This window comes from Anolis sagrei, chromosome 3 (assembly GCF_037176765.1).
Source record: "Anolis sagrei isolate rAnoSag1 chromosome 3, rAnoSag1.mat, whole genome shotgun sequence".
Classification (NCBI taxonomy): Eukaryota; Metazoa; Chordata; class Lepidosauria; order Squamata; family Dactyloidae; genus Anolis; species Anolis sagrei.
Window position 1 is genome coordinate 32,695,646 of NC_090023.1, and position 23,568 is coordinate 32,719,213.

Below are 23,568 nucleotides of genomic sequence, written 5' to 3' on the forward strand. Positions count from 1 at the left end.
TATCCCCAAATTGCTTAGCAAATATGTTACACTATGACCCAATAATTCCATATCTATACACATAATAAAAGTGAAAATACCATATGTGTGTATGTGGTTAATCAGACTAGCTCCTGCCTCCACAAACAGCTATAACTCCCACTACTCAGGAGACACCAATAGCCAATGACATTGCAGGTTATAGTAAGCGTTGTGAACAAGAGCCCTGCCAATGTCTTCCCCAAACACCATACTGCCCACCACCCAAGTGAAGGCTTTCATATAGGGACAATTTCATCCTAGATTTTGTGTGTTTCCTCCACCACAGACATCCCAGTGTTTCTGACTCTCTCCATTGGTGTGAAATTTGCATGACCCCGGCCATTGCCTCTCCCATAACCCTTTCCTATTCTTTCCTTTGGCACCTAGCAAACAGAGGAATTGATTAGCAACATACTAGAGAGGCTTGGGGCGAATTCACCATGATTTTTAGGAATTGTATGTACTGTGCTCTTAGATTGTAGGTGAACTATGCATCATAGTTACACCACTGTGCTGCAGAAAAATCCAGTCAGTTGGAAGGTCAACAGTTCAGGCACCCACCGTTAGTCCGGGCTCACCTGCCCACCTAGCAGGTCAAAAGCAGAAATGTGAGTAGACAAAATAGGTACCGCTTTTAGCAGGGAGGTAATAAAGGCACCCTTAAGGACATAGAAAAGCTCCTCGGCATGGAAGATGGAGTGATAGCATACAACCCCCCCCCCCCCCCCCCAATGGACGGAGTTGGTAGAGTTCAGAATTCTCTGGGATTGTAGGTGAACTATAAATCCCAGCAACTACAACTCCCAAATGACAAAATCAATCCACCCCCAACCCCATCAGTATTCAAACTTGGGCTCAGTGTGCTCTCTGGCTGCAGGGTGAACTACAACTCCCACTATGATGAGTCAGTCCCCTCAAACCCCTCCAGTATCGGGTATTTGTGCCAAATTTGGTCCAGTGAATGAAAATACATCCTGCATATCCAATATTTACATTATGATTCAATGAAAATAATATTACGGTTGGGGGGTCAGCACAACACGAGGAACTGTATTAAGGGATCACGGCATTAGGAAGGTTGAGACACACTGATATAACACCATCTCTCTCCTATATTACCTGGGTGAGTGTATATATGTCTAAGTGTGTATATGTGTGTGTGTGTCTATGTATTTTTTCAGAAGTCCAAAATTACCTCTGTGTGTGTATTTATGTTTCTCTCTCTCTCTCTCTCTCTCAATAAATAAATAAATAATCCCTCCCTTTTAATCCCTCCCTTCCCCTTATGATAGTGCATCTACACTATAGAATTAACGCAATTGATAAATAAATAAATAAATAAATAAATAAATGTAATATAATGTTTGTTTGTGGGATTAACATAACTCAAAAACCATTGAATGAATTGACACCAAATTTGGACACAATTCATTTATCAGGCCAATGAGTGTTCATCACCCCTAAAAATACACAAAAAAATAGCAGAATAGACTTAAACTCCCCAAAATAAACTATATACACATATGTATTGTCGAAGGCTTTCATGGCCAGAATCACTGGGTTGTTGTAGGTTTTTTCAGGCTGTATGGCCATGGTCTAGACAAAAGTTTGCTTCAAGCATAGTCAGCCCATTGTATGCTAATCAAGGTGGTCAGTTGAAACATTCACACGTAGCTCCAGCAGACAAGAGTCCTTTGTCCCACCCTGGTCATTCCACAGATATATAAACCCTTTTTCCTAGTTCCAACAGACCTCACTACCTCTGAGGATGCTTGCCATAGATGCAGGCGAAACGTCAGGAGAGAATGCCTCTAGACCATGGCCATACAGCCCGAAAAAACCTACAACAACCCTATATACACATACACTCATATACATATAAACATTCACACATACATACATACATACATACATACACAAGCACACACAAATATACACATGCACACATACATATAGACAGACATACACACATATATACACAATATATATATATATAAACACAGAAATACGCACATATATACACACATATGTAGATTTCCAGATAGAAAGCACCCAACTCTGTTAAGAGCTGTCTAGGCAGCAAAGTGTGCCCCCTCCCCAACTTTTAATCCCTCCCTTCCCCTTATGATAGTGCATCTACACTATAGAATTAACGCAATTGATACCTCTTTCAATGTCATGGAATCTTGGGAGTTGCCCTTTTCCAAAGTCTTGAGCTTTCTCTGCCACAGAGTGTTGGTTCCTCACCAAACTATTGATGCCATTGCATTGAGCATGCTGAAATGGTGTCGAGCTGCATTCATTCCTCAGTGTAGATGGAGTCATTAAACAAAGAGGAAAGCAACAAAGACAGAATTAGAGTAAACAAAAAACTGTTTCCGCCCGGTTTCGAACCGGGGACCTTTCGCGTGTTAGGCGAACGTGATAACCACTACACTACGGAAACTCGGGTTGGGAAACAGCTCCCCTTACAGGAGATGAAACAAATGCATGCCTGAATAATAGTAATCTATGTATAGATAGATACACTTTGATGGAGACTCAAGTCTATGAACTCTTATGCTACCTTCTTTTTCTTTGGGTGCATCTACACTGTAGAATTATTGCAGTTTGACACCACTGTAACTTCCAATGCCATAGAATTGTGGGATTTGTGAAGCAGAGGAGGCTAAAGACCTTGTCAAACTACAACTCCCATAATTTCATAGCACCAAAGCATGGCAGTAAATGTGGTATCAAACTGCATTGATTCTACAGTGCAGCAGATGCACCAGCTCCCTGTCTTTGAATTCTTGTGTTGGGTAAATTACTAAGATTCCTATGGAAGGAGAAGCAGAAAGAGAATGCTTTCCTTCAAGGCACAGCCCCAATTGCATTGGTTCAAACATAAAGAGATTGACATGAATCTGGTTAATATAAAAAGGAAAAATTCGTAAACAGAGTTATAAGGAAATTGAGTAAATATGGTTTTAAAGGAGGGGGAATTTTGGGGGGCCATAAAAGGGAAGCGTCCCTGGGTGGGCTCGAACCACCAACCTTTCGGTTAACAGCCGAACGCGCTAACCGATTGCGCCACAGAGACTCCGTTGGATACGCCTGCTTGCCAGCAAAGTACTAATGGATTGGAAACCCTAGTCCTGTGACTCAATGTGTTTTGGTGTGTAGTTCCTTTCCTGGAGAAGGAAAAGGAGAGACTGCAGAGAGACTGGGACTTTTCTTAATGTTCTTAACAGGGCAAAGAGTGAGCATTGTTATGCATTCTCTCTCTGAGCTGATCTCTTTATTTCTACAGGGAGTTCAAAAATGTATATCTATCTTATCTTATCTTATCTATCTTCTATCTTTCTTATCTTCTTATCTATCTATCAATCATCAATCTATCTATATAAAAATGTAATGTTTGTTTGTGGGATTAACATAACTCAAAAACCACTGAACGAATTGACACCAAATTTGGACACAATACACATAACAACCCAATGTATGTCCTTCACTCAAAAAAATCGATTTTGTTATTTGGGAGTTGTAGTTGCTGGGATTTATAGTTCACCTACAATCCAAGAGCATTCTGAACTCCACCAAAGAGGAATTGGACCAAATGTGGCACACAGGACTCCCATGACCAACAGAAAAGACTAGAAGGGTTTGGTGGGCACTGACCTTGAGTTTGGGAGTTGTAGTTACTGGGATTTATAGTTCATCTACAATCAAAGAACATTCTGAACTCCACCAGTGATAGAATTCAACCAAATATGGCACACAGGACTCCCATGACCAACAGAAAACACTACAAGGGTTTGGTGGGCACTGACCTTGAGTTTGGGAGTTGTAGTTACTGGGATTTATAGTTCATCTACAATCAAAGAACATTCTGAACTCCACCAGTGATAGAATTCAACCAAATATGGCACACAGGACTCCCATGACCAACAGAAAACACTAGAAGGCTTTAGTGGGCATTGACCTTGAGTTTGAGAGTTGTAGTTCACCTACATTCCGAGAGCACTGTGGACTCAAACAATGATGGCTCTGGACCAAACTTGGCACAAATATTCCATATGCCCAAATATGAATACAGATGGAGTTTGGGGGGAAATAGACCTTGACATTTCGGAGTTGTAGTTACTGGGATTTATAGTTCACCTACAATCAAAGACCATTCTGAACTCCACCAATGATGGAATTGGACCAAACGTGGCATACAGGACTCCCATGACCAACAGAAAACACTACAAGGGTTTGGTTGGCATTGACCTTGAGTTTGGGAGTTGTAGTTCACCTACATCCCGAGAGCACTGTGGACTCAAACAATGATGGATCTGGACCAAACTTGGGACGAATATTCCATACGCCCAAATATGGACACAGATGGAGTTTGGGGGGAAATAGACCTTGACATTTGGGAGTTGTAGTTACTGGGATTTATAGATCACCTACAATCAAAGGGCATTCTGAACTCCACCAATGATGGAATTGGACCAAACGTGGCATACAGGACCAACAGAAAAGACTAGAAGGGTTTGGTGGGCACTGACCTTGAGTTTGGGAGTTGTAGTTCACCTACATCCAGAGAGCACTGTGGACTCAAACAATGATGGATCTGGACCAAACTTGGCACAAATATTCCATATGCCCAAATATGAACACAGATGGAGTTTGGGGGAAATAGACCTTGACATTTGGGAGTTGTAGTTACTGGGATTTATAGTTCACCTACAATCAAAGAGCATTCTGAACCCCACCAATGACCGAATTGGGGCATACTTCCCACACAGAACCCCCATGACCAACAGAAAATACTTAAGGCTATCCAATCCAAATCTCTTCACCAGGGCAAGAAAATGTAATCAGAGCCCTCCCGACAAAGAGTCATCCAGTCAGAAATATAGATAGATATATATGATTCACACACACACACACACACACACACAGATATAGTATCATAGATTTGAAAGGGACCCCTAAAGAAGGACAATTATATATTCCATATTCCAGAGTAGGCAAACCAGACCATCTACACATCAACACTGACAAAGAAACAACAAGAAATTACATATATTAGAAACCCACACTTTCACATTACTTTATTTTCCAGATCACCAGACTGGGCCACAGCAATGCCTGGCAGGGACAGCTAGTCTATATAAATAAAAAGGTAATGTTTGTTTGTGGGATTAACATAACTCAAAAACCACTGGACGAATTGACACCAAATTTGGACACAATACACCTATCAGGCCAATGAGTGTCCATCACCCCTAAAAAAAAAAAAAAAACACACACACACACACACACACACAAACCCAGCAAAATGGACTTAAAGCCCCCCAAAATAAACTATATATTCATATACACATACACTCATATGAGAAGATTACCATGTCCCATAGCTTCTTGGTCTCGCCAGGTATGGATCCACAGGCGGCCTGCTGCCAATACCTATCCACTAACGAACATCGGTATCTGCACTTCGGGTTTCCACTAGCCACGGTCTGGGTCCCACTATCCACAACCCATTAAATCTGCTCAATTTCACATATATGTACATAATGACATATCTTGGTGGTGGGACCCAAGTCTAAACACAAATTCATTCATGTTTTCATGTTTCATATACATTATCTACACATAATCTGAAAGTAATCTTATACAAATTTAAAATGATTTTGTGCACAAAACAAAGTCTGTGTACATAGAACCATCACAAACCAAAGGCGTGACTACCTATTGGGCAATTTTTGTAGTATTTTAGTTTTCCAAGTAAGTGATATCCTAGTACTGGAAGATAAAGACAAGCATACAATATTGTTTTAAAATAACATACGGTACATAATCAGATATAATTTTGTACCAAGAACTGAACACACTTCCTCTTTTTTATGCTGATGCCAACATTCTGTTCAAAAAGAAAAGAAAAGAAAAAGGAAACCACATCCTTTGTGCACGTGTTAAAGATTAAGATGGAAAAAAATGTTTAAATGGGGGGGGGGGGGGTCCCTGAAACTAAGCAAACTAGGAAAAGTAGAAAAAGAATATTAATACAGCTATGTCCTGCTTTACTTTGGACTTGTATTTTTGCAGCTGTGAAAAGATATTATTTGGCCTCTGACTTTATAATATATGTGATAGACTCTCTGTTAATTGAAACTCTGCAGGCACACTTTAGCAACTGGCAAGGTTTCATTTGTGGAGAGTAAAAAAAACAGGGTATAAGTAAACATAATAATAATAATAATAATAATAATAATCACACTTATGTAGTGATATTGACAGACTTTAACCTGCCCAGAAAATCAGGAAGCAGAGGGTTTCTGCAAGTGAAACAAATGATAGAAGAAGAGAAACATGCACTGGCAGATTATGTGACAGGCAGTCAAGAACCAACATTGATGGAAGTCAATAGTAGAAAACTGCTTCAAGTGCAAAAGACAAAGAGTGAATACTGTAAAAACACAATCCAGAACAGAAGAGAAAACTGGCAAAAGAAGGCTCTCCACAGACAGTCCCTGGGAAACATTGAGAGCAAAATTGACAATGAAAAAACATGGCTGTGGCTCACAAATTGAACTTTGAAAAAGGAGACGGAGGGCTTGATCCTAGCAGCCCAAGAACAAGCCATTAGAACAAATGCCATCAAAGCCAGACTTGAAAATTCACCAACAAGTGTAGACTCTGCAAGGAAGGAGATGAAACGATGGATCACATCCTCAGTTGCTGCAAGAAGATCGTGCAGACAGACTACAAGCAGAGGCATAATACCATTGCTCAGATGATCCACTGGAACTTGTGCCACAAATACCATCTGCCTGTGATAAAGAACTGGTGGAATCAAAAGCCTGAAAAGTTACAGAAAATGAACACATCAAACTACTATGGGACTTCCGAATTCAGACTGACAGAGTATTGGAGCACAATACTCCTGACCTCACGATTGTGGGGGGAAACAAAGTATAGATCGCTGATGGTGCAATCCCAGGTGACAGCAGAATTGATGAGAAGCAACTGGAAAAGCTGACATGATACAAGGATTTAAAGATCAAACTGCAAAGACTCTGGCACAAGCCAGTCAAGGTGGTCCCAGTGGTGATCACACACTGGGTGCAATGTCTAAAGACCTTGACATGCACTTAAAAACAATTGGCACTGACAAAATTACCACCTGCAAAAGGCCACCCTATCCAGATCTGCACACATTATTCGCTGATACATCACACTGTGCTAGACACTTGGGAAGTGTCTGACATGTGATCCAATACAAAAGCCAGCATAGTGATCTAATTTGCTGTGTACTAATCTTGTTGTGTATTAAATAATAATAATAATAATAATAATAATAATGATAATGATAATAATAATGATAATAATAAAAAATACACTGACCATTCAGAGGCTGAAGCGGGGGGGGGGGGGGGGGCTGAGGCTGTTAGGAATACTGGGATTGGAGTCCCAAACACCCAGAGGGCCAAAGTTTAGGCTAATGGTGTGACCCAGTTTGAGTTTCCTACATGCCTTGATATTGCATCATATCTTGCATATCCCTGAAGCTGCACATGGATCTGAGGTTGATGACTTCTCTTTTCTCGCTATAAGAAGGTGGCATGAATATACAATGTATATATAGTCTACTTCTCTGTAAATTAGTCTCTTGGTTAGCTGTACTAAATGCAAGAGAAGACTCTCACAACTTTATACAGCCCTTTGTCAGTCTGAAAGACCCTTAACCAGTCCTTAAAGCTTGATAAGTGTCTGCAATTTTGTGTACGGATATTACAGATTATTTTCACACATCCTGCTGATTACAACATTGTCATCTCTAAAGTCATTTCATGTCCTGGGTTCCTCCTTTGTAAAACTGTATCTTTTCATGCAAAGCGGAAGCTCATTTTGTTCTACAGCAGTGCTTCTTAGGTTTATCTGATGTTGGGGAGAGAAAGTGGCTTTCCCCCTCAATGAATCATGGACTGACACACCATATTCGTGCTCAGTGACTACAACTTCATCTTTCTTTACTGGAAACTTCCAGTGTATGGGTAGCCAATAGCTCATGGACCAGGGCTACAACACACAAATACTTGAAGCTTTTGGCTGCAATCTCATGTGACCTTGAGCATCACATCACATAAGGGCATTTAGGATGTTTACAAGTAGGACTTAAATCCTGCAACCACTCTGCCTCTTCTATAGTTTTATTTGACAGACAGAGAGAGGTCTTGAAAGTCATTTGGAAGCTTCCAGTTTCTTCCAATGGCTTTTTTAAAATTACATACACATGCTAATGAAGAAGAAAAATAAATGGTTGCCCCGTGTATTTTGATTAGTAGCACTAGGTTACACAAGAGAAAATGTACATCATTGTGTTGTTAATGCAAATGTATGTCGGCTTCAACCTTATTTTCCATCTTTAACGCTATGATACTTTATCTTGTTAATGGGAAGCTTCCCACTGGAGTAGAAATCATCTATTGGGCAGATGGCAAGCTATTTAACCTCAGCAGACTGAAAGCCAAAGCCAAGGTTACAACAACATCTGTTATAGAACTCTAGTATGCTGATAACAACGTCATCTGTGCCCATTCAGAAGAAGACCTACAAGCCACTCTAAATACCTTTGCAGAAACATACGAGAAGTTCGGCCTATCATTGAACATTAAGAAAACCAAAGTCCTCTTCCAACAGTCACCTGTGTTTTTACGAGTTCCCTGCAAATAACTTGCTCCTATTTTTATCTCATTAGAGTCATTTAATCGTTTTATCCTGTACATGTGGCCCGCCCATTGTTATTATGCTTATTGTTGGAATGTTATTTTATGACTGTGTGTGTGTGTGTGTGTATCCCTTTGTGTAATTTTGATGATGTTGTTTGTTGGGTTGTTGTAGGTTTTTTCGGGCTATATGACCATGGTCTAGAGGCATTCTCTCCTGACATTTCGCCTGCATCTATGGCAAGCATCCTCAGAGGTAGTGAGGTCTGTTGGAACTAGGAAAAGGGGTTTATATATCTGTGGAATGACCAGGGTGGGACAAAGGACTCTTGTCTGCTGGAGGTAGGTGTGAATGTTTCAACTGACCACCTTGATTAGCAATATAATGGCCTGACAGTGCCTGGAGCAAACTGAAGAGGGACTCAGGACGGCAACCAACTGGCACTATTCAGTGCCAAAACAGAATAAAACATAGCATAAAATACAATTAACACAAGTAAAACAATTATAAATATAAATTAAAGCAATTCACGGGTTTAAAGATACAATCCCACTTTCCATTTCAAGCAACAAGACAATCTTGGGTTAGTTCTGGCTTATCATAATCAACCTGCAATCTCTGCTTTTAATTTGCGGGAAGCTTTTCAGATTGTGAAAAGCTACCTCCATGCACCAAGACAGATAAAAAGGTGTGGTCTGCAGCTGATATCAAACCAACACATCTGATTATATTAATGTCCCGTCATGCTTCAGCTTAGCTGTGAGGCCATCAGAAATGTTCCATGCTGCAATCTAAAGGGAAACGATCACTTCCTCTCTTTGCGGTTTGTCTGGCCGTATTACTAGAAAAAAGTTGAGCAGAACATCCTGACAGTCCTGTCGCCAACATGGACCAAGAAATTGTGGCGCACATTGTCCTTCTGGTCATTGTCACTCTTTTAAGTGTCATCCAAAATGGTAAGTGTATATTTGAAACTTCGGGAAGCAAGAGCGAAATGCCTTTTCATTCCGCATCAAAGAAGGAAAGACAAATCACTCTTCTTTCATGCATTTATTTTTGAGTCATGAGTTTGTGAACAACATCTAATTTCAGAATTTCTCTCATAATGCTTTCTCTATGACTTGATTAGTTAGCGTTGAATCTGGTGCTTTTTGTGTCCGTCTCCAAACATTTCAGTTTGGACTAATGGTTTTTAACCTTAAATTAATGTAAAACAGAAAGGGGGCCAATCTGTTTCCATTTTTTTGGCTGAAACCGGCTAATATTGCTAGTTCTTTAAAAACTACTTCAATTTATTGCAAGAGAATCACAGTGAGAAGAGCTGGTATATGACTGTTAACAGAAATGGTTGTTCCAGTAAGTTGAGATTAATTGAATGATCTATAAAAGCTAATCCAGCGCAAATACTTAGGTTTTCAAATAGGTAATTTTACCACCATGTCATCTGCTGCATTCCAACATTATTTACATCAGCGTTTGAGATAGTGAACAACTTTTAGGGGAGAAGTCAGCAGGCAGGGCTGATACTTTACCTAGCATCAGTAAAGTTGACCATCAGAAGATCATCATAGGAAGCTCACTTAAGGAAAGGTTTTTACCTGACATTAAGTCTAGTTGTTTCCGACTCCTGAGGGTGCTGCTCATCTCCATTTCTAAGCTGAAGAGCCGGTGTTGTCCATAGACACATCCAAGGTCATGTGGCTGGCATGACTTCATGGAGCGCCGTTACCTTCCCACCTAAGGAGCCCCCAGTGGCACAATGATTTAAACCCTTGTGCCGGCAGGACTGAAGACTGACAGGTTGGAGGTTCGAATCCAGGGAGAACGTAGATGAACTCCTTCTGTCAGCTCCAGCTCTCCATGCAGGGACATGAGAGAAGCCTCCTACAAGGATGGTAAAATATCAAAACATCTGGGTGTCCCCTGGGCAACGTCCTTGCAGATTACCAATTTTCTCACACCAGAAGCGATTTGCAGTTTCTCAAGTCGCTCCTGACACACACACACACACAAAACTCAGCTGAGCGTTGATCTACTCACATTTGCATGTTTTCGAACTGCTAGGTTGGCATAAGCTACCTTAGACTAGCTCAAACATTTATGACTTTTCTGAACTGATTGCCAACAAGTCATCTGGTTTCAGGCATATCCAGCCCTATGTGGATATGACAGGGACTAAATCTAGATAGGACTTTTATCTTGATTGATCAAACTAATACTATGGTTACAGAATAAAAATGCATTATAAATTTGAGGAGTTTATAAATAACTTGTTAATGTACAATACTCTTTTGCTTATATCATGCGCTGGGTAACAGAGTACTGCTTTGAAATGTGGTCGACTCTGTTTCCTTGGAGATTTTAAAAGAGAAATTGAATTGCCATCTTTCAGGGATGCTTTAGCCAAGGACTTCTCATTGTTACATAGGTGTAATACTCTGAGGAAGAACATGGGAGAGAGATTTCTTTGCTGCAGAACACTAGGCACAGTATATCTTCCCCTTAGTAAAGGTAAAGGTAGTCCCCTGACATTAAGTCCAGTCATGTCTAACTCTGGGGTGTGGTGCTCATCTCCATTTCTAAGCCGAAGAGCCAGCGTTGTCCGTAGACACCTCCAAGGTCATGTGGCCGGCATGACTGCATGGAGCACCGTTACCTTCCCACCGGAGCGGTACCTATTGATCTACTCACATTTGCATGTTTTCGAACTGCTAGGTTGGCAGAAGCTAGGGCTGACAGCGGAAGCTCACGCCGCTCCCTGGAATCGAACCTGCGACCTTTCGATCAACAAGCTCAGCAGCTCAGTGCTTTAACCCACTGCGCCACCGGGGGCTCTTACAGGACCAATATTAGTGTCATTCTGACACAAAGTCAAAACTTTCATACTATAGATTTTGGGGTCAAATTGATGTCATCCAAATTTGTGCATGTATAATATTTTTTAATTCTTTTAAATGGTCTTGTTTTAATTGGTTAATGATTTAATATGCTTTCATTATTCCTATTGTTCTATACTTTTCTAAATTGTATGCCATCTTGAGACCCTTGGATATAGGGCAGGATAAATACCGTGATGAGGGCCCCTGGTGGCACAGTGGGCTAAACCACAGAGCTGCTGAACTTGCTGACCGAAAGGTGGACGGTTCAAATCTGAAGACTGGGGTGAGCTCCCACTGTTAGCCCCAGCTTCTGCCAAACTAACAGTTCGAAAACATGTAAATGTGAGTAGATCTATAGGTACCGCTTCTGCAGGAAGGTAACGGTGCTGCATGCAGTCATGCTGGCCACATGATCTGGAAGTGTCTACGGACAATGCCAGCTCTTCGGCTTAGAAATGGAGATGAGCACCATCCCCCATAGTCGGACATGACAAGACTTAATGTCAGGGGAAACCTTCAACTTTACTTATATGCAATTATAGAATCATAGAGTTGGAAGAGATCACAATTGCTGCTGCCTGTATCCTTTCCCCTACCCCAATTTTCCCATCCCAGAATATAAACCCACCTTTGGCTCTTAAATGGTATAGATGTTTCCTACAAGATAGTTCTCCGTCTGGTATAATCTGGGATCTCCAATCAAGCCAGATTCTTACAGGCTGGATATTAAATTATTTTGTATGTGCCAATTTCAGGACTAATATAGGAAACAGAACTGTGCTTGCTATACACACTCAGTGACTTGCTCTTCATAAGTTCCCAAGAAATGTCAAGGTTTTATTCGGAACTGTTAGAAAACCGCTGTGTATGGGTTTTTGTAAGATTGTTTTTCGTCTCACAGGGAAGTGTTAATCTTCTAGCTATGTCAGAAGTTAGCTCTCAGAATCATTTATCAGATGTAGTGGCTGGGACTTCCGAGTGCAAAATATCTGGAGGACCAAATATTTCCTAAACCTCAGCAGGTGCACATAATGCAACAATGCATGCAATGTGTGACCCACATGAGCTAGAAATCACAAAATCTGCCCACTGCACTATTTGATTGATTTCCCTGAGACTGAAGTTGCCATAAACAAAGGGTGTTGGGCAATATGAATCAGGTAAAGACTCTAAAGCAGTGTTTCTCAACCTGGGTGTTGGGACCCTTGGGAGGGTCACAAGGGGGTGTCAGGGGGGTCGCCCAAGATCATCAGAAAACACAGTATTTTCTGTTGGTCATGGGGGTTCTCTGTGGGAAGTTTGGCCCAATTTGGCCCAATTCTATCATTGGTGGGGCTCAGAATTGTAGGTGAACTATAAATCCCAGCAACTAGAACTTCTAAATGTCAAGGTCTATTTTCCCCAAACTCCACCAGTGTTCACATTTGAGCATATTGAGTATTCGTACCAAGTTTGATCCAGATCCATCATTTTTTGAGTCCACAGTGCTCTCCAGATGTAGGTGAACTACAACTCCAAAACTCAAGGTCAATGCCCACCAAACCTTCCAGTAGTTCTGTGTGCCAAGTCTGATTCAATTCCATTTTGGTGGAGTTCAGAGTGCTCTGTGATTGCAGATTAGCTATAAATCCCAGCAAACTACAAGTCCCAAATGACAAAATCAATTCTCTCCCAACCCCACTAATATTCAAATTTGGGCATATCAGGTATTTGTGCTAAATTTGGTACAGTGAATGAAAATACATCCTGCATATCACAGATTTACATGACAATTCATAACAGTAGCAGAATTACAGTTATGAAGTAGCAACGAAAATAATTTTATGGTTGGGGGTCACCACAACATGAGGAACTGTATTAAGGGGTCGCAGCAATAGGAAGGTTGAGAATCACGGCTCTAAATGCATCAGATCCATCTCATCTTAGAAGCAAAGTAGAGTCAGTCCTGGTTAGTACTTGGATATTTTTTTCCGTGTCAGGAGCAACTTGAGAAACTTGAATAGGAGACCTCCAATGAAAACCAAGTGCTGTAACCTATATTTCTAAGGAAGGACCAAGGTCCTGTATGTTCTCATATGGGAGGAAGTTCATGGGCTAATAACATGAGTAACAACGTTAGTAATATTGCCTAATGACAGCGCTGATGGCAATTTCTGAGAAATCTTTGGGAATATGTGACATGCCACAGGATGGCAGAAGGGCAAACACTGTCACAGTAGAAAAAACCAGGAAACTACAGACCAGTCAGCCTGACCTCAATATCAGGATAACTGTTATAACGGCATACACAGGAATCTCTATCTTGTATCTTGATGACAACGCTGCAATCGGTAGGAGCCAGCATGGGTTTCTTGAGAACAAAGCCTGCCAAAGTCATTTCATTTTTTTTTCAATCAGTTTACTAGTTTAGTAGATGGTGGGAATGCTGTCATTTACCTGGATTTCAGCAAAGCATTAACGTATTATATAATACATAATACATATTTTGATAAGCAAACTGAACACAGCCAGGTGATTTTATAAAGGAATCACCATCATCATGGTTGAACTTCATGCCGGCAGGAGGTCTCAAAAGGAGAACTTCACTGTTCTGTCTCAGGGCCATTATTGTTTAACACAGTGGTTCTTAAAGTGTGCTCCACAGTGCCCTTGGGGCTCCGTGAAGCATACTGAGGGGCTCTGCACTTACCTCCTCACGCCTTCAAGCTTTTCTTCCTCTTTCCTGCTTCACCTCCTCCCTCGCCCTCCAAAGTCTATTTTCCTCACCTCCCTTAGACCCATCACAAACTAGCCTCCTGCGGGAGCAAACTGTGCCAGCACGTCCCTGACATCATGGGACTCTGCCTCTCTCCCCGCCCCTTTCTCCACCTCTTTCTCCAGGCCGAGTGGTTTTTCCTTTGCTAGGGCAGCATTGCCAGCGTACTCTCGTTGTTGAATTCTGCCAACAACGAGAGTACGCTGGCAATGCTGCCCTAGCAAAGGAAAAACCACACTGGCACGGAGAAAGAGGCGGAGAAAGGGGCGGAGAGAGAGGCGCAGTCTCATGACGTCAGGGACGTGCTGGCACAGTTTGCTCCCGCAGGAGGCTAGTTTGCGGCAGCTCTTAGTGCCCAGATCCTTTCCCCTTGCCTTCCTTGCTTCCCTCCCACAACTCAGGGGGTGTTTAGATTGTGCTTTTCCTGCTTGGCAGAAGGGTGTTGAATTGGATAGTTCATAGAGCTTCTGCTGCAGTTGTTGTTGTTGTTGTTGTTACAAAGTCTGGGTGGTCATCTGTGGGTGGCGCTTTGACTGTGCTTTTCCTGCATGGCAGAAGAGGGTTGGACTGGATGGCCCCTGGAGTCTTCCACTGAAATACTGTTAAGTTTATGTTGGTTAAAATTGTTCTTCATTTCAAACATTGGAATCTCAACATTGATTACAGGGGTGGGTGAATGTATGTTGAAGGCCCATAATATAAGAGTAATTCAATTATATCCTAGTTCAGCTGTTTTGATATATAGGTGTGATTTTTAGTTTATTGCATTTTATCTTTCTTGTACTTAACCACTCCCTGCCTGATTCAATTAGTTCTGATATTTATTAAAAATGAAATATTTCTTCATCACTTAGAGTTATTACTGACAGCATGTGAGGCAGTTAACTGTTATTATGTTACTGAAATATTTTCATTTATTATTCAACAGTTCTGCTACACTAATTTCAGTTTTGTCAGCTGATGGAAAGATTTGTGTTGCTATTTAGTATGTCAGGGTTTTGGGTTTTTTTGCTTATGTTTATTAGTAACTATGGATTTTCCAAAGAAAGGAAAAGTAGGATACCAATATTAAAATAACATGAAAAGCTAAGGGTTGCTTTTTCTTTAACAGTCTTTTTTGCACACAAAGTCGAAGAGGAAAACAAGAACAGAACAGGCAAAATTACCCAGCGAGTGTCTTCAGCCGCCTTTGAGCGTATCTTTAATGCCAAGTGAGTATTCCTGCATTTTCTACAGATTGAGTATCCAGTATTCAAAATAATTGGGACAAGAAGCATTTTAGAATTCAGATTTTTTGGGGGGGATTTTGGAATGCCTTCATTTGCATATAAATACGTCATGAGATGTCTTCGAGATGGAACACATCTAATTTGCATGTGTTTCATATATACCTTTAAAAGTAGTTTTATGCACAATATTTTAATAACTTTGTGTACATTGAATTGCCAGAAAGTAAAGGAGTCACTTTCTCAGCTGCTTAGGTGGACATTTTCAGATTTTAGAGTATTTTGGATTTCTGGATCAGAGAATTCAACCTGTATTAGAGATGAACATAGATACAAAAAAAGAGATTGCTACACATATACGAATTGCTGTACATTAAGAGGCATTCTGGATTGCAGGCTACAATCCTGAAGACAGTTACTGGCAAGTTAAGTGAAGTTCATTTGAACACAATGGCTAAGATCCTATATCAAGCAGGAAGAGTGTAATAGTTTCCTGCACTGTTCCATGTTCTGTCCACCGGCTACATACATTTTTGTGGAAAGATAGAAAGCCAGGGCAATTCTCCAGCCTTTTGTGCCCTGTCCTCAGCTGTCAAAATCCAGAAAAGGTCATTGCTGTTGTTGTTGCTGCTGCTGTTGTTGTTGTTGCTCCTGCTGCTTACAAGAAGATAAGCTATTCAGCGAATCAGTTAGTCTTGAAACCAATTCCTCTTGGTTTAGGCCAGTGGTTCTCAACCGGTGGGTCCCCAGGTTTTTGGCCTACAACTCCCAGAAATCCCAGCCAGTTTACCAGCTGTGGTGATTTCTGGGAGTTGAAGGCCAAAATATCTGGGGATCCATAGGATAAGAACCTGGTTTAGAGGGAGAACGGTTTGGGTGGTCCACTTGTAGACAAAGTGCAACCTCTTGTCCCATTCCCTTCGAACTACACCAATTGAATAGCCTCACTGCTCTCTTCCTTCTACACCAGTGGTTCTCAACCTGTGGGTCCCCAGGTGTTTTGGCCTACAGCTCCCAGAAATCCCAGTGAGTTTACCAGCTGTTAGGATTTCTGGGAGTTGAAGGCCATAACATCTGGGTACCTACAGGCTGTGAACCATGGTTCTACACAATTTTGATGGTGGAGCTTGAAAGAGAAAGGGTGAGGGGAGATTTGGACGCTGCACAAAAGACTACAGAAGACAACCTTGCACTCCATCCAGAAATGTAAATAAAAAGTATCTGGTGTACCATCATTGCACAGTGGTGTGAGTGTTGGAGTCTGGAGACCAAAGTGTGAGTCACCGCTCAGTCATGAAAAGCCACTATTCCATCTTCTGTCCTTTTTAAGAAGGAAGGAAGGAAAAGAGATTGGGGCGGGGAGGGGGGGGAGAGGAAGATGAAGAAGATAGAGAGAAGGAGGAGGAAACACGATTTATAGAGAACAATAATGTCTGAAACCCATTATATAATTAGTGAATGAGGCAAGGATAATGATGGTATGATAAATGTCTCATCTGAAATCATTCTTAAAGTCAAGGTCTACAAATCAACAGAGACCAAGGTGATAGCAAACTGCGATTTCAATTTGCAGGAGTAGTAGTGGAGGTGGATATCTTTCTAAAGGAATCCATTTATATGTTGCACAACTTCACTACAGACTTTAGGATAAGACTGATCTTTTTTGTAACTATATATCTTCAGGCCCACCCAACACATATGCCTTGGAAGGGAAAAACTGGTCCAAGATGTCAATTCCTTGGTGATAAGGGCTTCAGCAAGGACAGGAATCTACAATGCCCTCTGCATTTTGCAGTGCTGGGATCTGGGATATATTTGGATCTTCTGCAGCTCATTAAAGGGCTTAACATAGAATGCCATGCAACATTATTTAATGCACTGACTATACTTGCAAAATAATTTACATATTTTCACTAGTGTATTGGTGTTTAATACACCAATACCGGTTGGTATTAAACACAATATTAAACACAACATTGGTGTTTAATACACTAATACCGGTAGCGCAGTGAATTAAAGCGCTGAGGTTGTTAACTGAAAGGTTGCAGGTTCAAATCCGGGGAGTGGTGTGAGCTTCCGCTGTCAGCCCCAGCTTCTGCCAACCTAGCAGTTCAAAAACATGCAAATGTGAGTAGATTACCTTCCGGCCCGAGCGGGATGGTAATGGCGCTCCATGCAGTCATGCCGGCCACATGACCTTGGAGGTGTCTATGGACAACGCTGGCTCTTCGGCTTAGAAATGGAGATGAGCACCACACCCCAGAGTTGGACACGACTGGACTTAATGTCAGGGGAAAACCTTTACCTATAGCCTCTACAGAGCCCTCTGGTGGTGCAGCGAGTTAAACTGCTGAGCTGCTGATCTAGCTGACCAAAAGGTTGGCGGTTCGAATCTGGGGAGCGGGGTGAGCTCCTGCTGTTAGGCCCAACTTCTGCCAACCTAGTAGTTTGAAAACATGCAAATGTGAGTAGATCAATATGTACCACTTTGGCAGGATGGTAACAGCTCTCCATGCAGTCATGCTGGCAACATGACCTTGGAGGTGTGTACGGACAACGCTGGCTCTTTGGCTTAAAAATGGAAATGAGCACCACTGCCCAGAGTCAGACTCTACTAGACTTAATGTCAGGGGAAACCTTTATCTTTGTAGCCTTTAGAGCCGTGTGCATTTTGTGGTCATCATGGTTCAAAGTCAGCTAGGGGACACATTAAATGGTCAGTGAAGATGTGGTCAAACTTCTAAACTGTCAACTACAGCATTCTTAAATTTGTTGAAGCAAGGCAGTTTTGCAATCCATGGTTTGAGGCTGTCTTGTTTCTAGAAAGAGGAAGAAGAAGCTAGAATAATGTTACAACTATTATTTCATGTTCCACCGAAGTGTTATGACAAAAATACTAGCTGCCTTGAAAAAACTTTTCATTTTTTGAACCACTGGGAAGACAGGTAAAAGCATTAATTAATGTACAGATCATATATTCCAGGACTGAGTCTGGAGACATAACTCAGATTAAGCCCTGCATAATTAATACATGTGCTGAGAAATTGTAGATAAGGGGATTAACAGTTGTAATGAGATGTAAGGAGGGATTGATTTTTATGCCCAGCATGCTGTTGAGATCCCTGTCGTACCTTACTACTGTTTTGAGGGGCCCACTTATTCATATGCAACCTGTCCATCATTTTTAATTTTCAGCTGTGTGTATATATTTTTCTTGATCTCAATATGATGCTATCCCCTTTTTTCCCCTAGCCAAAACTGTAAAGATGCATATCCTACGTTTCTTGCCTTACTCTGGTGTGCTGGCTTGCTGTGCAGCCAAGGTAATGTACTCAGATCACTTTCCAAAGCTGTTCTTCTAGTTTTTGTGTTAATCTTGTTGAAGTTTGGAGCAAACAAGTAGGCTGGTTTGGGAGAATGGGAGTTGCTGTGTGACTCTAATGCATCTGGAAGGTGCTGAGAAGAGAAGGAATTAGATTGCACTCTTAACAGCAAAGTGACAGGGATGAGAACACTTCCAAGCTCCTCAGTAAGATCTACTTATGGTAATATTTTACTAGAAATCCAAATCCAGCCATCGGTGCCAGTTGCAAAAGACATTTCTATCAATTGAAGAACTCAAAACACATTTTTTCAGCATCAGAAATGAACTGGCCTCACAGCCCCTTTGTACAAATGCCATGCTTTCCAACTCATATCATTGCTGCTGTCGTGAGAGGTGTGGCGGAATAAAAATCACGCGTGGTTCACGTCTTTACCAATCCACACGCTGTCTTGTTAGAGAAAAGATCTGCCACACAAATGAGCTGCAAAGAATAGTTTACTCATTGTTAAAGAGCAACATACAGTGTTCTCTCACTACTTCGTGATTCACTTACCATGGACTTGCTATTTCGCGCTTTTAAATATATATATATGGCGGCAAGAGGACCTGGTGGCAACAAAGAAGAGGAAAGTAAAGAGGTTGAGGGGGAGGCTCTTCTTCCCTCCTCTCCCTCTTTACCTTCCTCGTCCTCCTCCTCATCACCGTCTGAGCCTCTTGCCACTGCTTGGGCCCCACGACACCTCCACTGCTTCCTCGATTGCAGGGCCCAAGCGGCGGCAAGAAGCCCAAGCGGCGACAAGGAGAAGGAAGAGGAAGGTAAAGAGGGAGAGGATGGAAGGGGAGGGGGCATCCCTACTTCATGATTTTTCACTTATCGTGGGTGGTCCTGGAATGTAACCCCTGCAATAAGTGAGGGAACACTGTATATATAGTCATGTGAACAGTTGCATTAACCCACACAATGTCCTTTGAGAGAGATTTAAATGGTCCTTGGGTGTCCATATGAGAGATCTTCCAGCAGCCAAGAAGCAAAAATACTGTCTTGGCAAGCTTCTGCACAGAGAACTCAAACATGTAACTGTTGGGAAAACTCCCAGGCTCAGCTAGCTTCTGGGTGTGGCCCAACCAGTCAGCTTCGTTCTTTGAATTTTTTTTAGTCAACACAATCACCAACTGATTTTTATATGCTCCAACAAGAGGTAGCTGCCAAAATACATGCTGATCTCAAGGAAATCACCCAAAGATCCAACATTCAACCCCAGTTTACCTTTTGTTTATGTTTTAAAGAAAATCCAGCAGCATGGCAGTGGAACATATCCTTTGAATACCCTTTTTGCCAAGATTTGTGTTATTCCAGCCACACAGGAAACCACTTCACACCCAAAGCCTGATGGCTAGTAGAGCCCTCTGCTCTCAGCCTGCAATTTGAGTCTCAGGTTTCAGCTGACTGCTTGTTGAACTGGGACTTGGTTTACCATTAAATGCAGGCTTGAATCAGACATTTACAAGAAGGAAAAATGCCTGATGCTGAAGCTTTTGCACTCTTTGCAAATTAGGCAAGGCATACAAGTATATGCTTATCTGTACACAAAATATCCTGTAACTGTAGTCCCTGTGGGTCTGCATCACAATCTGTGCACCTTGTGAACTGTAGTTTTGTAGTTCCCAGAATTCTGTTATTAATACTCAACTTGGGACCAGAATACATAAAAAAAATTTTCATATATAAATCTGCCTGAATTTCAAGGTGTTTTTTTTTTGGGGGGGGGGGGGGGGGTGTCTTGGTCCCGTCACATTTGGTCAGGAGCAAATCCCAGATTGTGGCACTCCCATCCACAAGAGGCTCATTGAAAGAGTTAAAAGAGACAAGGGTCATCTAGTCCATCCCGTGACATACAGGAAAATACAACCAAAGCACTCCTGACAGATGGCCATCCAAGCCCCTTCTACACTGCCATATAAAATCCAGATTATCTGCTTTGGACTGGACTATATGGCAATGTAGACTCTTTTAATGTTTTATTGCATTTATTGTTTATTTCTATTATTGTTTTTTGATAAGGCATCGGATTGTTGCCTATTGTAAAGCTGCTCTCAGTCCCCTTCGGGGTGAGAAGGTGGGGTATAAATACGGTAAATAAATATAATCCAGTTCAAAACAGAAAATGTTAATTATCTGCTTTGATAATCTGGACTATGTGGCAGTGTAGAAGGGGCCATAGTCCCTCCTTGGGTTTCTTTCTGCCAGCAGGCAAAGAACATCATCCCACAAGGAGGGTGGGAGGGGTGGGGCAAGGGAAATTGCCTTCTTTCTCAGTTTGCTTCTGGCACGATAAATAAATGAATGCAGAAAGTTGTTTTAAAGTGGTATGTTCCGCTTTTATCTTTTTCTATTGTATTCTAAATGTGTTTAATTTTTTAAATTAATGGTGTGTTTTAAAATAATTGGTTCTTTAAAAAAAGATTTTATCTACATTTCTCTTTTAATCTATTCTATACCCCTGTGGGTCCCATGCCAGGAGAAAGGGGGATGGTGGGCACAAACTTCATTAAACAAGACAACATATAATGTCCTCGTTTCATCAAGATAGTGTTCTTTTTTCTTCAATCTCAACAAATTTGAATTTGATTTAGATAAGTAACAGTGTTCATAATGCCTTCCGTTTTCTTCCTCTTTAGTTCCTGCAGCATTTTCTGGACTGCTGTACCTGTATGTGAGACAGAAGTACTTTGTTGGCTACATGGGCGAAAGGACTCAGAGGTAATTCTTCCGTTTCATCTTCTCTAGACCTGTCATGTATGGATTCACTTACATGCTTGCTTCTACTACATATAATAGAAAGCCCTTCTACTCCAATTGTGGGGTTAATTTTGATATTTGTTCTCACAATATGTAGAAAATGCTATTTGGAAGTGTCCGACGTGTGATCCAATACAACAACCAGCGTAGTGATCTTGTTTGCTGTGTTCTAATCTTGTTGTTTTTCAAATAATAATAATAATAATAATAATAATAATGCTATTTATTCATTCAGTCACTTCCGACTCTTTGTGACCTCATGGACCAGCCCATGGAGCTCCCTGTCAGCTGTGGCCACCCCCAGTTCCTTTATATAATAATGATAATACACTTAATAATAATAATAATAATAATAATAATAATAATACTATATGGCAGCGTAGACTCTTCCTGATGAACTTGGTCACGCTCTCTCAACCTCAAGGGAAGGTAGTGGCACACCCCTTCTGAGGAACTCTTACCAAGAAAACCCATCAATAGGATTACAATAGGTCAGAAACAAGTTGAAGCCACATGATAACAGCAACTATAACCTCTGACTCTCAGATAATAAAAGTATTTTTTCCCTATCTCCTTAATCTTCTCATCTATTATGGGGAAACTTCATATTGGCATTCAGTATCTTCCCTTCATTGATATATGCTGCTTAGTTTATACATAGCATTTATTGAAAATGTATCTAAAATGTGAAGCTATTCAAGCTGGTTTCATATATAATCATTCTCTATCATTTTAATAGTCAGAATAAGTTATCTATGTCTCTTAAACGGAGCACTCTTTATTATCAAGATGCATGTATTTTGCACCATGAACTATCTTCCCAGTGATTTACCATGTGTGGCTCATACGAAATTAAATGTGCCGCAGAAACACAGATCAGTGCCATTAACTTGAACATCCGAGCACTATTTAGCTTAAGCTTGACCTTGATGACAGAGAAATTGAGCTCTTTTGTTTTCTTCTAAGTGAATCAATATATTCTCATGTGTTGTCTTTTCCTTTCTCTCCTTCTAGCATTCCTGGTTACATGCTGGGCAAACGCCTGATATTTTTCCTCTTTCTCATGTCAATCGCTGGCGTCCTCAACTATTACTTGGTTGTCTTTTTGGGAAGCGACTTTCAAGCGTATATAAAAACTGTCTCCAATACCATCTCCCCGCTGCTGCTCATTCCTTGACTCTCTGGAGAGAGGAAGGAGGCGAGAGAGAATGGAAGAGGTCAGCAGCATGCTTCGCCAATCAATATCCAGAAGCAGATGTTTGAAATGAACCTACAAAGCCCCTTTTAGATGGCCATAAATCGAACGCTCCCAGGGACTTTGTAGTTTTGATTTAACACAGCCTTCCCCTCCTTCCTACAAGAAGATGATTTATTGTGTGCAGTTGACATGTCTTTGCGTAGAAGGGTAATATGTTCCTGTAAATTATTGGGTCCCCTTTTATAAATGCATTTGGTCATTGGATTCTTAAGTGCAAGGGATTTTTTTTAATTACAAAGACTAAGTGCCTGATTTTGCAGTCTTCGTGCTTTTTTAATTTCTAGGACAGTCAGCTCCCATTCGGGTAGCTATAGAGGAATATACTTGTCAGTTACTATTATTATTGCATTAGTTTAATAGACATAAAAATAAAGGATATAGTATATCACTTCTTTCTGGCTTGTTTCAGAGCATTGCTGGCATTTTAAATAAAAGATTTTACAATGATGAAATTATTTCCTGGGTGATACTTTTGCAGAAACTTGAAACATAGACTGCGACCATGGTGTCTATTAGACCTAATGATGTTAGAATTAATATAAGCAACATGTTGACGCTGAATTGTTTTTCAGACATGAACTTTTAGGGGGAAAATATATAA

The 23,568-nt window shown here is 41.0% G+C and overlaps 1 protein-coding gene and 2 non-coding genes across 3 annotated transcripts; 1 reads left to right on the forward strand and 2 right to left on the reverse strand.

The window, feature by feature from the left end:
* Positions 1–2,394: 2,394 nt before the first annotated feature.
* TRNAV-AAC (transfer RNA valine (anticodon AAC)) lies at positions 2,395–2,467 on the reverse strand. The gene has a single exon. It is a non-coding gene; the product is annotated as a tRNA-Val (tRNA).
* Positions 2,468–3,029: 562 nt separating this feature from the next.
* On the reverse strand, positions 3,030–3,103 carry TRNAN-GUU (transfer RNA asparagine (anticodon GUU)). Its single transcript has one exon. It is a non-coding gene; the product is annotated as a tRNA-Asn (tRNA).
* Positions 3,104–9,551: 6,448 nt separating this feature from the next.
* Positions 9,552–23,419, forward strand: ALOX5AP (arachidonate 5-lipoxygenase activating protein). Its single transcript, XM_060766939.2, has 5 exons — positions 9,552–9,680; positions 15,470–15,569; positions 18,837–18,907; positions 21,589–21,670; positions 22,724–23,419. The coding sequence occupies exons 1-5, from the start codon at positions 9,611–9,613 to the stop codon at positions 22,884–22,886; spliced, it is 486 nt and encodes a 161-aa protein (XP_060622922.2). The 5' UTR covers positions 9,552–9,610; the 3' UTR covers positions 22,887–23,419.
* Positions 23,420–23,568: the final 149 nt, after the last annotated feature.

What these genes read in the sequence shown, in the direction of transcription:
- ALOX5AP (XM_060766939.2), top strand. Translation starts at nt 9,611, where the DNA reads ATGGACCAAGAAATTGTGGCGCACATTGTCCTTCTGGTCATTGTCACT. An exon ending in GAGCGTATCTTTAATGCCAA is followed by an intron (nt 15,570 to 18,836) that starts GTGAGTATTCCT and finishes TTTTTCCCCTAG; the next exon opens with CCAAAACTGTAAAGATGCAT. An exon ending in TGGCTTGCTGTGCAGCCAAG is followed by an intron (nt 18,908 to 21,588) that starts GTAATGTACTCA and finishes CTTCCTCTTTAG; the next exon opens with TTCCTGCAGCATTTTCTGGA.